The sequence below is a fragment of the Leuresthes tenuis genome, unplaced genomic scaffold, assembly GCF_036924035.1.
Source record: "Leuresthes tenuis unplaced genomic scaffold, fLeuTen1.0.hap1 SCAF_19, whole genome shotgun sequence".
Taxonomy (NCBI): Eukaryota; Metazoa; Chordata; class Actinopteri; order Atheriniformes; family Atherinopsidae; genus Leuresthes; species Leuresthes tenuis.
In genome coordinates this window covers 31,189,188-31,203,588 of record NW_027325373.1, presented here as the reverse complement: position 1 = coordinate 31,203,588, position 14,401 = coordinate 31,189,188, and the positions used below count along the sequence as shown (strand labels likewise).

The following is a 14,401-nucleotide window of genomic DNA, read 5'->3' as shown; positions in this document are numbered from 1 at the left end:
ACTCATCGATCTGTCCCGCAAAGCCTTGTTGTTCCTACTGAAGTGGATTGAGTTCTTCCACAATACCTTTCAGCCCTGCTGAAACTCCAGCAACTTTGTTTCTGCTAAATCTTCAAATTTTCTTATTTTAATCAGACGTTTTCAGCTTTTATTCAGCAGTTAACATTTTTTCTGCTCTTCAGCGTCTTAATTCAGCTTATCAGGATTTTTGCTGCCGTTTTGCAGGATTTTAAGTTGAACTTTAAGAAAAAACCAAGACATCTATGTTTAAATGCTTGTATTTATTTTTGTATTTAGTTTCATCAGAGTGCAAATTGATTCACATTTAAGGCAGTGCAAACACAAGGCACAAAGGATTAAAGCTGTCATCTCAAACAATTCCACATTAAAGTTCCCTTTTAGATTCCTGATAACATGCACATTTCAAAAACATGTCACAGCACATCCTCCTGATTCCCAGCTCGCTACAAAAGTGATCATGAATACTCATAAAATATGATATCAAACATTAAGGTAAAAGTCCATTCTTCACATTTAAGGCAACAAAACTGGAGCAGATACTGGACAACAGGACAGCGTCCCCACTAAAGACAGATCTGGTTGTCTTTATTTCACTGAAAGTGCTGCAGAGATAAAACATCAGCATAAATATCTTCATGAAAACAGTGATGTACTTTGTGCAGAATTAGACGAGAAGATCGATACCACACCTGTACAATCAATTTGTCAGTCAGCTGCATTTAAATTGTTAATTCTTATAGTTTCCACAGGAATTAACAACCAAACTGTTATGTACTGATACTGAGCCAAGCCTGTTGTGGCAGCCATTTTGACTGCTAAGCTATTTAAGCTGCTGGTGGGTGCTTTATGAGGATATACAGGTATACAAGAGGGGCATAAATCTTCCCATCAAACTTCCACTAAAAGAAAAAAAAAATGTTTTGTTCTTTAAATTGACGAGTAGATTAGCAACAATACACAAGCAGACTTTTGGTTTATCAGTTAAAAACTAGAAAAATTTTGCATTTCCGTTAGGTAAAATGATCAGAGGGCACTCAAAAACCTGAACATTCAGTTTATATGTAGAAAAAAAACGTCACAGCATGGATACAAAAATGTAGGCTTCTGAAGAAAATGTACGGAGCTCCTTGAAAAGAAGAAATGAATGAGCACAGCTCAGAAATACCACAGACATTTTGACTTGTCAAAAAAGGAAAATGACAACACTGAGGCCAAATATTTTTGTGTACACTGACAAACTTGAGTGTAAAAATAATAGATCACTTTAGTTTGTCATTTTTACAGATTATGCACAAAGCAGGCTAGCCGTTTCCTGCCCATTTCCAGTCTTTAAGCTAAGCTAACGCCAGTTTAAACTAAGCTAACGCCAGCTTAAACTAAGCTAACGCCAGCTTAAACTAAGCTAACGCCAGCTTAAGCATTATACACATTGCAAGAAAGAAACAAGAAAAAGGTGCAATTTTCTTCTCTAAACACCAAAATAAAGAAATTCCCCAATCAGTTATGAACAATAGCAGGACCCTGAAACTGTAGCAGCTAAATGGAACCCAGTCGTGACTAATATGTGTTTTTCCCCTTTTGAAACATATCAAAATGTCTGTATACTTGTGGTAGAAGTTCAAAGATACCAACTCGACCTGCTCTGAATATGGCACGGTTTGTAATTTGCAGCATTGTCATTGGCCTCCTCTTCACTTGACGTCACGGCAGCTGTCGCCCACACAAGACTGGAGCTTTATGAGCCGCTGGTTCATGGCCTGCAGGACTGCCGGATCCACCTTCTTCACAATGTTCTCCAGCTGGTGCGGGTCTGATGTCAGGTTGTACACCTCTACAAATGACTGAAGGGAGACAAAACCACAAAGAAAACCTTCATCTCCACATCTGCAGCTTACTACAAAAACCACTCAGACGTAGGTTTCCAAAGCAGACAGAGCCCTGCTATACCTCACTGTCTGCAAACTCGCAGTACTGCAGGTTCTGTTTGCCACTGAGGGTTCTGACGCAGGCGTATGTGTTGTTGAAGGCATCCTCACAAACACAGTCTGGGAAACATTGCTGAAAAAACAAAGTTTTAATCAGTCACTGGTCAACAGCACCGAATTTGCTCCTTTTTGCTAATTCCACCTGAATGTGCAGACTTTTCCCTCTATATTACTTTTTTACTGAATAATTCCTAACCTGATAATTCACAGGCATCTTCTAAAGCTTTTAGTCTATAATTTATAAGCAGGTTTAAAAACCTATTTGCAGCTCATATCAGATGAGTCAGATGAGAAGTTTTTAAATTGGCTATTTAGCTTTTAGAATAGTTAGAGTAGACTTTTCTATAAATGGAAACATAATATGTGGCCACACATATATCAACACACAAACTGGTTCCAACCTCAGATATTTGCTCTTCTGGAAATGGGCATTAAATCACCTTTTCCTGAAGACCTTTTTTCTCATTTTTTATCTTTTACTTGCACTGGAAATAACAATTAAGGAAGATGTTAGATTGGCTGTTTAGAAATCTGTTTGTTTAACAGAAATGTACTGAGCTGAGGGTTTGCTAACAAATAACAATAAACTCAATACATTTATGTTGAGAAAACATATTAAACATAACCGAGTTCTTTTTTAAACACCCTGGTCTTATGTCTGCAGCATCACTGGAGGAATATTCATACTGTAGATATTGTAGGATGAATTCCAACTATTTTGAGTTAAGATTATAAATTTGGTGTCAAAATAAAGAAATAAGAAAACACTAAAGGACTGCCATGGGATGGGTAAAGCTCTTCAGGATGTTTTGAGTGCACAAAGCCCGAAATAAACTACATAATAAGCAGTATCCATCCCGTCCATAGCCTGTTCATCCTGCTGCTCGGCAGCACAGAAGCATTTACGTCTGTTCCACCTGCATTTAGAGGAGTTTTTTCCCCATCAAACTGTGGGACGACTGAATTAATCTTCCACTCTCTGAAATATGTAACTTGATTATTTGTTTGTGAATGATGTTCTGGTGTTCTGTTAGGCTGCCTGACCCGTCCAGCTTGCTTGATTTTTGTGCGTTATCCACTCACCGACAGCCCAGGGCCCAGTTTAGGACAAGCAGGGTCTGTTGTTGGATGTCCCTCTCCTGTGTACTCAACGAGGAAAAATGGTCGTGCCGTGCCGTTCCGCAGCGAGGGAGCCTTAACAGAAACTTTGGTTAAAATTTAAAAGCACACCATAAACCGTAGGACAACATGTCAGTCCGTGTAATGGCGGTTAAGTAGCAGCTAACCATTTGAGAGAGGAAAGACTGTCCATCCATGTTCACAGTCGACAGGTTGACACCAGATATGTCCAGTAGGGTGGAAGCCAGGTCAATATTCAGCACCGGAGCCTGGGAGGGTCAAAAACAAACAGGAACTGAAGCGTACAGCAACATTACTGCATAGCTACAGAGCTAAAATGTGTTGTGTTGGTGAAGAACTGTTCCGACCTGCAGCGTCTGGTTTGGTTTGATGCCAGGGCCACGAACCAGGAGCGGGACCCTGATGTCAAACTCATACAGCTGCCTCTTATCGATGGGCAGCGAGAACTGACCTGGAACAGAGACCAAGATACTTTCACCTGATTATCAATCTCCCCTCACATTGCAATCTCTGCTCTTCCAGAGAATTGGCTTAATTCTACAAAAACACAATTAGGCATTTTATCTCCACATCTTTATTAGCAAGGTGTTGGCTAATACTTAACTGGAAATCAAAGAAACCCCCAACCAGTTTTCAGAGGCTAAAGGATGTTATGTCTCTTCTAATATCAGAAAAGATCTCATATACGGTAACAGGCGGTACAAATGGCGACCCGTCATATCGTATTTTAACTCTATAACACCCTCCTTCCCTTAAGAAACGAGTGGGGGCTGGGTTGGTTGTTTTGGATCAAAATGGCTTATTGTTACACTCTGTAATGTTTATCTTCAGCTATATATAATCTGTTTTGGTGTTAAACTGTTTACCAACGTTAGCAGCTTACTGATCTTTCCAAATGCAAACTAAAGCTGGAGATAAGCTGGAGACCAAATACCAGATGATTTGAAGAAGAAACACCTTGGATGTCAGAAAAATAGGTCTTCTTTCAATAGAGTTTCCTTACTTTTGGATTAATTGACAAAAAAAGCTTTGTTTCAGTGACATTCAAACCAAAAAAAGGTTACTATAAACACAGTGACATAAAGGCAAAGCAACATCCATAAAAAAGATGAAAAACAACCATAAATAAAAATATATACATGGGGCTTTTTACATGTCTGTTTCTGGGGAAGTGAACACAGAAGTAAAAAGATAATTTCTGCGTCTGTTCATGAATGAAGCCTTAGAGGCAGATTTAAGTCAGAAGAAAAGACAACCAACATCCACTTCCCATGCATGGGCATGTAATCAGTCTACATGCCCATACATGGGAGGCTTCACTGCAGCTGATCCAAAAGGTAGTACAAACAGGACCGTGTACAGAAACCATGTACACCAGCTTCAATTTAGCTCGAGCTGCATCGAGTGCTGGCACAGACCTGTGTGGTAGCCGTTGTCTGAGGTGTAGAAGATGTAGGTGTTGTCCAGCTCTTTTATGCTGTCGAGTTTCTTCACCAGCTTCTCTACCAGATCGTCCACAGATAGCAGCGTCTGCCACCTACCGGGTTGATCAGAATTTATTTTCATTAAACAGTAGACACCACAAACAATCTGAAAATATAAATACTAATCAATGGTCAAGATTCTGCTCTTACTGTACAGCAGCACTGTTTAATAAGTCAACATTTGTGTTGCCTTGGTACAACTTGGGCATTACTTTTTAAAAGGACTACATATCCTCCAGAGTTCTTGTGGTATGAAGGAAAGTCCTGGGTCATCAGTGTAGACTTAAAATTCCAGTTCAATAATTTTATGTTGAAAACGGAGCCCAGAAGGGAAGCTGCCTTTCTAAAAGTGTGAAAACAGCCCAACCTGTATAACATGGATAGTTTATCCCATGCTGTGCATCAGAATTGTCGAGTACATCTTGAAGATTTTTTTAAAACCGACACGGGGGAATAAACCTGGCTGTGTAGTTCTGTCATTAAGAGGCGGTTTAAGCTACTCTGCACATGTATTTATTAAACAGAAGGGTGGATTTAGCTGGTGGATGACAGCTTTACCTATGAGTGGAGTATCTGAAATTGCATTTTCACTGAATGGAAATCCAAATCCAAGATGGGGTCCTAATGTGTGCACTTATGGCTCAGTTATGGCACTGGCAAGAGTTGTGTGACCCAAATGTGACCCAAAGGTCAACAGGCAGATGTTACTGGACCCAAAAAAGTATTACAAAGCTCCAGAATGGCGTTACCCTTGAGGCAGGCAGCCTGCTGCAGCAGCTTTTGGATATATTTTGTCTGATTTTGCATCTCTGAGATTTTTTTCAATGAAAACTCCTTTCAGTAAACATTTCAGTGGATTCTGCACTGCTGGAAGGACTTCTGCTGGAAGCATAACCTGTTGGAGAAGCTACCTGAGCTTTCCAAAGCACAAGTAATGCTTGGAATAAGACTCCAAATCAAGATGAGTTGAAGAGGAGACATCTAGGATGCAGATCAGTAACAAAATGGAGAAAAAAAGAGGAGGACATTTAACCCATTTCTTCCCTCAATCATCATGGGAAATTTGAGATCACTGGCAGATAAAATGGATGAGCTTGGAGCCCTGATGAGGACACAGCAGGAATATCAGGAAGAAACCTGGCTGCAGGAACAACTCTAACAGCTCTCTACTCGACTTTAAGACTATTCAAGCAGACAGAGACTGCCGACAAAGCGGTAACAGTAAAGGAGGAGGACTACAGAGCTGGTTAACAACAGATGGTGTAATCCTGGACATGTGACTGAGAAGGAGTGTCTCTGCACCCCAGATGTTGAACTGTGAGTTTCTGTCAATGTTGTCTACTGCGAGAGTTCAGCTCTGTTATCTGCTGACGCTGTGTGTGACATCATCAGCTGAGTTGTTGCCAAGCTACAAAAATAACACCCCAACCCACTGATGGGAGACCTCTGAAGATTTCTACCACACCTTCCTCTGTGCTACACTTCACCTTTCTACATGTTTGTCAGCTGAGTTTCATATTTTTTTTATTTATCCGTCTATAACAACAGCATATATTTAATAATAACAGATACAGCAGTGATATGATTTACCTTTGGAGATTAATAAAGTGTTGTTGATCTGCACTGAGAAGGTAAAACTGCAGATGTCGCCTGTCTTTGATATTTCGGAACATTCTGAGGTAATCAGTTTCTGTTCTCAACTTTCCAGCATAGGACAAAGGATCCAAATAAAAGTGAACACCAATCCAGTGTATCTTCTATCAGTGTGGTTATTGTGGCTTGAAGGGCTCATACCAACGGGAGAGGATTCCAAGCAAATTCCACCATCTAGTCAGCCATATCACGCCTTTGAGCTCCATGAGATGCTATAAAGCTGCTTTTAAAGATGTATCAACTCACTCAGACCTGAAGCTTCATTTAAACAGATTTCTAAATCCTCACTTTGTTCTGGAAATTTAAAACTGTCCCATAATACTTTACTCGACACTAGAAACATGAAATAAAAAACTACTTGAAAGGTTAGACCATCAGCTTTTATTGTAAACGACCTGGTGTATCTTGTAAATCTTCAGGCTTGGCAGGTAATGGATTACGGGACTGACCAGATTTAAACCACAATTATTGACTTTTTTGTTTTGTGCCTGTTTTTGTTTATGATCTGTTCTGTGTTTTTGTGGATCTCTGTTCCACCCAGAGGGGAACATGTAGTCGTCGTACCTTTTCCTGTATGCACTATCCAGGAATGCGAGGGAGCTATTTGGCATGGGGTTGACAGGTTGTCGCAGTAGCCAGTGTTTGTCCTGTAACAGCCCAACAAATGGAGCTTCATTAGTGAAGAAAATTAAAACCAGGCTTCACACACTGAGCGATGTCCTCTCAAGCGTACCTTCCCCGGTTTGTCGAAGCTGCCGTCTCGAGGGGCTTGAAGGTTGTTGAACTCCTTCTGGTACTGAGGCGCTGCCGTCCACGGGGAGTGAGGAGCTGGAGGTGACAGCATCATGAAGAATGGATGCTGGGGGCTCCTGTCATCTAGGAAGTGAAGCGATCGGTTCAGCTGGAACGACGAAGAAGTAAAGAATAAACACACCGCTGCTGCCAAATGTACATTTCATTAAGTGCAGAGATGAGGAAGCAAAGAGGCTCAGATCTCATGAAACACAAACACCCCCCGGCTGTGCACCTGAACGGCTGTAACTCACAAAATGTGTGTGTACGAGGAAAAATTCATAACTCTCAAATTAGAAAGAGTTAGGATGACTTTTATTTAATTGCAGAAAGTATGAACCCAATTTTATTTTATGTTGATCTCATCAACTGACTGTAAGCACAGGATCTCACCATCACATTTTAATATAAACATGACTACTTTGTCATGATCATTATTACTTTAGTTACAAAAAATACTATCATAATGTCACTGATCATTATTACTACTATCACAAATCCTCCTTTTTTTTTTTACTACTGTCTTTCTTACTATTTATCTATACATTTGCCAGTTCTTTGTCCACAGTGCCTTGTGTACACAGGACTGAATCACTGAGGGGGGGGGGGGGGGGGTTTCCACCATGTATCGGTGACCTGTGGGGATTCAGCCAGCAACTGATAAACTAGAAACAATATTAGCAAATATCAAGTACTGTCAGTTCCATGATGAACAGGCTTTGATAAAGCTGGTCACCTTCAAGAACTTCTACACTCCTGTGTTAACGTCTGTACCGATACCTGTTCTGCTTATTTTCATGGTTGTCTCTTGGTGTTCTATTCTGTTTCAAGGTTCTGCAAATTTCAAAATGAAGAAATAAATTATATAACTATCATAAAGAGTCTTTGAAGAGCAAAGATGTTCAGAGAATCTTCAGTTTGTTCAAAAATATGTTTAAAAACAATGTTCCTCAAAGAAAGATTGGAAGGGATTTGCATATTTCTCCCTCTATAGTGCAGAATATCATTAAAGCATTCAAGGAATCTAGAGGAATTTCAGTGTGTAAAGGACAAGGGAGCAAGCCTAAGCTGGACACCCATGATCTCTGATCCCTCAGACAGCGCTGCATCAAGAACCGTCATTCATCAATAGCTGACAGAACCACATGGACAAGGGATTACTGTGGGAAACCTTTGTCAAGCACAACAATACAGAGTTCCATTCACAAACTTTACTGTGCAGAAAAGAAGCCTGATGTTGACCCTGTCCAGAAGCGGCGTCCACTTCTCTGGACTCGGAGGCATCTGGGATGGACCATCACACAGTGGAAACATATATTGTGGTCAAACCAATCAGTATTCCAGATCTTTGTTGGAAGAAATGGACGTCGTGTGCTCTGGACCAAAGAGAAAAAGGAGCATCCAGACTGTTGTCAGCAACCAGTCCCTGCAGCCAGGCTATGTGATGGTATGGGATTATATCAGTGCTCTTGGCAAAGCTCATTTCCACTTCTGTGATGGCAGCATTAATGCAGAAAAGATTTTACAGCAACATATGCCGCCTTCAAGACCACATCTTTTCCAGGGACGTCCATGCATTTTTCAACCAGACAATGTAAAACCACATTCTGCACACATTCCAAGGGCATGGCTGAGGAAGAAGAGGATATGACTGCTGGACTGAGAAAGCTGTGAAACAAGCACCACCCCGTACTGTTGCACACTGTTTGCAGGAATAATGGGACAAAATAACACCTGAAACGCTTCATCACTTGGTATCCTCAATGTCAGATCGTCTTTTTAGGTGTTGGGAGAAGGAATGAAAACATCACAAAGTGAAAAAAACTTTTACTTTTCTAAATTTTGGGAATGTGTTGCAGGTTTGAAACATATTTTTTTTTATGTTTATTAACAAATTAAACGTAGATGACAAATGAAACATGAAATATCGTGGGTTCATAAAGTCTGTAATTAATTAAAAGTCTACTTAATGTTACAGCGCTGCAGTTATTTCATTTAAAGGTGGATTTTCCATTCTGAACCAACATTTTCCGATTTAGTGTTTTATCATGTTTTCCCTTTTTTTTTTTTGTGATGCAATAAAAATGGGCAACAAAATTCAAACTGCTAAAAAGCGGGTGGAGGTTGTATCCTTGGTGTTTTAAAACCAGAAATTCCTAAATCTAGAGAGCACCTTTAATCATTATTTTAGGATAAATGTACCAAAAAGCCCAGCCTACTCCGATTGGTCAGCTGCACTGGTCTGATCAGACTAAATCCACAATGTGATAGTGTTTTACTGAATGCAAAATTAGCACATGATGAGTCTTTCCAGGAAATTACAAACTCTAAAATGAAACTATAAACACCTTCAGCAACAATACAAATCATCTAAATGTCAGATCATACAAGAACACTTGATGTTTGATTCCACTCAGTTAAGAGTTTTATTACTGCACTTCGAAGCCATCCGAGCGCTACATTTGACAAGGATGTCACAGCTACATGTTGAGCTTTGATAAACTACATTAGAAGCATAAATAGACAGCTGGTTAGGCTGGTTTAACTGAATAACTCAACTGTCAGGTGATCCAGCAGCACAAAATGTCAACATTACAAAAAAAACACCAAGAGGTCAAATGTCTTTCCTCAAAGAAAATGCCTGTAAAAGATCTATATCTATATCTATATAGTCTATATCAGCTGTTTCTTGGGGTGATGATTAACTCTCCACCCTGCAGACTAAAAGACTTTTTATACCTGTGACAGAAGCTGATTCAGACAGTTTCAAGTCATTTCTTCCCATAAAGTCTTACACAAGTGTCCCTCCAGATGTCCGAGAGCACGAAACACTGCTGATCACAAGCTTGGCACAAGCAGAAGTCACAATGTAAGAGTGTGATTACGACTCACTATGAGGTCTGTCAGGTAGTCCTTCTCAAAACTGTTGCCGTGCTTTTCTTCTTTCCCGTTTACAGAGAGCGTGTAGTTGTAGTACTGTGAGTTTCCCACCTGCCAGTCATGCAGAAAGTCGAGTGAGATGGCAGAAGCAGTTGGAATATTCCTTCATTTGTAAAAGATGGGACTCACCAATGCATTCCACTGGTCCCAGCCGGGGGGAACGTGGCCCACGTCTCCGGCATCTTTTTTACCGTACTGACGGCAAAGAAAGTTAAATCAATTGCGAGAAATTAGCTGCAGACATGCTAGAATCACATTTCAGATTTTCTGACTTAGGATTTCGCCTAAGTTCAACAGTCTCAGAACTTTGAGATGAACTGAGGGTGTGTTCACACTCGAAATCCAATTCCCTGGTCCATTCTAACTCTGGCTTGTGTTATTTTGAATCCAGAACAGTCAGGACAACATGTTACACTTTGCGTTGCTGACGTGTTCACACCTGGTTCAGATATTTCCCAGCAAAGAACGTCTGGTACTTCTGTTTGTTGAGGTAGACGGGGAAAGCCTCAGCTTCGGGGCCTTTCTGCCACAGGAGGCTCGAGCAGTTCCCGGACAGAGAGTTGTTCCTCACCTCGTGGTTGTGGGGGTACCGACCGGTCAAAATGCTGCTCCTGCTGGGGCAGCACAGAGGCGTGACTGTGAACTGCACAGGAAGCAAGAAGAGGAAGATGAGAAGGAGGGAAAAAAGATGATGAAAGATGAGCATGACAGCTGAGAGGATGTGTGACCCATTCAGTGTTAACAATCACATGTGTCGGGTACAGGGGGAAGTATTCAGATGCTTTTCTCAAGTGGGCTCTGTTGCAAGTAAAAACACCTGAGACAAGTGGCCTCAACTAGATTTCCTTTTTTGCAAGCCAATCAGCTGGCCTCATATGTAAGAATGCACTTTTTTTTAGTTAAATGTAAATCTAAAAGTTAATACATGTGTAAGATAACAAAAGTGAAGTGAAAATACCACAATTTCCTGTGAAATAAGGAGGAGGTGAAACAGAAAGGAGATTGAATTAACAATTACTTTCAGCTAAAGGCTAAAAATACTCACAGCGTTCACAAATGTTGCTCCTGCGTCTCCTATTAGGGCTTTTGTTTTCTTCATAGGCTTCTGCGGAAATGAAACAAAAACAGACAGAAATGTGAAGTGATCCCGTCCCAACACGCAAAACAAACCAAAAACAACAGACATCTGCAACCAAAATAAGACAGGACGCTGTAAAATGTCTAAAAACAGTTTAAAATTTGTGTTTAAATGAAAGTTGTACAAGGAAACCCATTTTCTAACAACATGTCATAACGCTCCAACAGTCTGTCTGGTCTGCTGTTAGTTTTACTGTGTCGCCATGCTGTTGTAATACCTGCTGAGTGTGGTTTGTGTTGCCAAAATAAGAAAGGAAAATGACATCATCTGGATGGTATCAGATGCAGCTCCTGAATCTGAATATGTTTCAATACTAGAGTGGACTTGGAGAAGCTGATGACCAAAGCCAGGTGCTTCGGGCCGCTGGTTAGGACCATTTGGTCCCTTGTACAACCATCTCGGTTCACATCGCAGGACGGAAATCAGACGTATTTTTTCGACTCTGCTGGGAATCACTTTTATGGACACAGCTGAGGGTCGGAGGGTTTCCTGTTCGGTCGGCTTAGCATTGCCAAGATGTGGCACTGTTGCCTGTTTACCTCCAGAATTAGCAGAAATACCTCCAAGTTCATGGTCCTCAGTCATAAAAGGGTGGATTAGCCACTCCGGATTGGGGTTGAGTCACTGCAACAAGTGGAGGGGTTTAAATACCTCAAGGTCTTGTTTACAAGTGGGAGGTCAACAGGCGGATTGGAGCAGCATGTGCAGTGATGCAGACGTTGTACCGGTCTGTTGTGGTGAAGAGAGCGGAGTCGGAAGGCGAAACTGTCGACTGACCCTCACCTATGGTCACGGGCTGTGGGTAGTTACCCAAATAATGAGGTTATGAATACAAGCGGTGGAAGGGTGGCCCAGCTCACCTGGGAGTCATCTGGGAGTAGAGTTTCTGCTCCTCTGCATAGAAAGGAGTCAGCTGAGGTGGTTGAGACATTTGGTGAGGACATCATCCAGATGCCTCATGCAGACCTAGGACCCCCCGGAGAGACTATACCTCTCGGCTGGCTTGAAGAGCAGGAAGTAGGGCTTCATAATCAATCGAATTCTCAATCGCAATTAAACGGACACGATCATCTGATATTTAAAATGCTGCCAATTCCACACAATGCAGATGTAAATGTTCCCGGCATGCCACAGCTAGAAGTTTCACGAGTAGCGACATGAGGACAGATTGTGGAAACCTTGATCTGAAATACTTCAGATTCAGGGCGAGTGATGTTAACCAGGAACAGATCAAGTTCAGAAAGAGCTGCAGAGTTAATGAAGCATCTGAAAACAAAGCGCATGAAGGCCAAGAAAAACAGTCCAATGGTTGTTTAAAGTGAGTGGTCCAACATCAACCAACACCGACTCTGTTTTCTACAGGTTTGAATCACAAACAGAAAGCAGGGCCCTGTTGGTTTATTCTGTTAGAAGAAAAATAGAAAAAAGGAAATATTCCAAGAGATGCTCTGAATTCATCTGAATGAGGATCAGCAGTTTTATGACGAGAAGAGAAGATTTGTACAGTAGCAGGAATGTAGCACAATATGGATGAAAGCTGAGTTATGGTTGTTTTTTACTATAACCAGTGAATAATCGGGATAAATAACTATTACCGTTTTGGTAATAATCGCGCAGCCCTGGCTGGAGGAGGTGTCTGGGCAGAGGGAGGTCTGGGTTAGACTGTTGGATGGATGGTTGGTTCAGCCACGTGCACATGGCACCACAGACGCTGCCGACCTGTGTTTTGATAACAACCCGGATGGTTCCTCTTCTCTTCAGCCCAGATGACTCAACATCCACGATTTCAAACTGAATCTCAGATTCCGATTGTTCAGACCACAGAACAGTTTTCGGTCCATCCTAAATTAGCTCAGACCCAGTGTTTCTGGATCTTATTTCCACATATTTTTTTTACTTTTTTAACTTCTCGTGACCTGTGTTCACCAACAAGAATCGATTTTGACACAGAACTGCTTGGCAATCACCAACATTCAACTCTGGTTTCCATCTTGTTTCTTGTGTTCAGTCTTTTCATGATGTAACAAACCACAGATGATGAAATCCCCCCAAAAATCTTTCCAATTTCACACTTAAATTGTTGGACCTACTTTCTGTCCACGGTCTCTCTTTTAAAGTAAACTCTTTACCACACAAACCCTACAGGAACACTACAGGAGATAAAAAGCCTTCTAACAGTTTCTTTGAGATATTTTTAAGACATGTGGTTTGTGGTTTGTCAGACTGTTTTCCCCTGAAGAAGTGGTGTGATGATGAAAGCCTCCAGTAACATACTGTCAGTCTGACTCACATAAAACACTGATAAACTACTTTATTCATATGAGAGCTTAATTTAGCTTCTAGCACCAAACTTGGTTAACTTTGCTTGTATTAATGGTGCAAGGTGAACACATCTGTTCAGGTGCTTTTCAGCTCAAATATTCAGCACTTGTGTTACATGTTGTAATTTTCACTGATATATATCTGTTATCTACCTCCACTCATCATCAGTCATGACTTTATTTGGTAAGTTTTTTGTCATTATTACACCAATGCCTTGCCTCTTTTGTCCAGATTAACCCAAGTGCAACAATAAAGTCTTGAAATTCATACTGCTAATAATCTGTTGATCAGATGAGGTGATTAAACAATACTGTGAAACACTTCTATCTTATGTTAGTGTGTTTCATGGATAATGGGGTGGCGAAGGCATCTTATAGTGTGATAAATGGACTCGAAACTGAGTGGATAGTAACTAGAAATACACTTTACAATTAGTTTGGATCATTCAAAGTGCGTCAAAGTGTGATGATGTCATCTCACATGGCACTTTACGATTAATACAGTTGATAATCGTGCGTTTTCCGGGTGCATGTACTCACCATCCCCCCAAGCAGAACATCCTGATCATCAGCGAGCACGACAATGATGTTACTCGGCTTGGCGCTCTCCGCGTACCTGACGCAGCAGGTGAGCAGCACCGCCAGTACCGTGAAGAGCGTGAGGGCTGCTGGGTGTCCTCTCCGTCGGCCTCCGCCCGCTCCAGCTCCTCTTTGGGGACCTGCCATCGGAGCTCCCTCAGCGCCCGGCCTGCAGCTACTCACCACCGCCGCTGCCGTTCAGCTGAAGCCCGCTTTGGCGTCCTGATATGCGCGGAGGTCGAGCCGCGTGCGCAGGACACAAGACGAGGTTTAAAGTTTGAGGAAGTAGAGACAAGACTCAGCGGTCATATGATCACACTGAGGGGAGGAGAGAGGACGGAGAACACA

The 14,401-nt window shown here is 41.5% G+C and overlaps 1 protein-coding gene across 2 annotated transcripts; it reads right to left on the bottom strand.

Moving 5' to 3' along the window:
- Window positions 1-262: 262 nt before the first annotated feature.
- gnsb (glucosamine (N-acetyl)-6-sulfatase (Sanfilippo disease IIID), b) lies at window positions 263-14,361 on the bottom strand. 2 transcript variants are annotated; one of them, XR_011909099.1, is made up of 14 exons: window positions 14,015-14,361; window positions 11,061-11,120; window positions 10,455-10,658; window positions 10,145-10,210; window positions 9,968-10,066; window positions 7,017-7,184; window positions 6,848-6,930; window positions 4,565-4,683; window positions 3,494-3,597; window positions 3,293-3,394; window positions 3,090-3,200; window positions 1,969-2,079; window positions 1,654-1,862; window positions 263-623 (listed from the first exon to the last, which is right to left on the bottom strand). XR_011909099.1 is itself a non-coding variant. In XM_072372598.1 (13 exons), exons 1-13 carry the CDS (start codon window positions 14,198-14,200, stop codon window positions 1,713-1,715), a joined length of 1,563 nt encoding a protein of 520 aa, XP_072228699.1. In that variant the 5' UTR covers window positions 14,201-14,361; the 3' UTR covers window positions 263-1,712. The 2 variants fall into 2 exon arrangements, 1 of the variants encoding a protein (XP_072228699.1); XM_072372598.1 differs by having other exon boundaries at window positions 263-1,862.
- Between the last annotated feature and the right edge of the window lie 40 nt (window positions 14,362-14,401).

Bases quoted from the DNA above. Each gene is read 5' to 3' on its own strand.
- gnsb (XM_072372598.1), bottom strand. From the start codon at position 14,200: ATGGCAGGTCCCCAAAGAGGAGCTGGAGCGGGCGGAGGCCGACGGAGA. The intron at 10,067-10,144 runs GTGAGTCCCATC...CATGACTGGCAG, and splicing joins GGGACCAGTGGAATGCATTG to GTGGGAAACTCACAGTACTA. The intron at 6,931-7,016 runs GTACGCTTGAGA...GGGCTGTTACAG, and splicing joins GCTTCGACAAACCGGGGAAG to GACAAACACTGGCTACTGCG.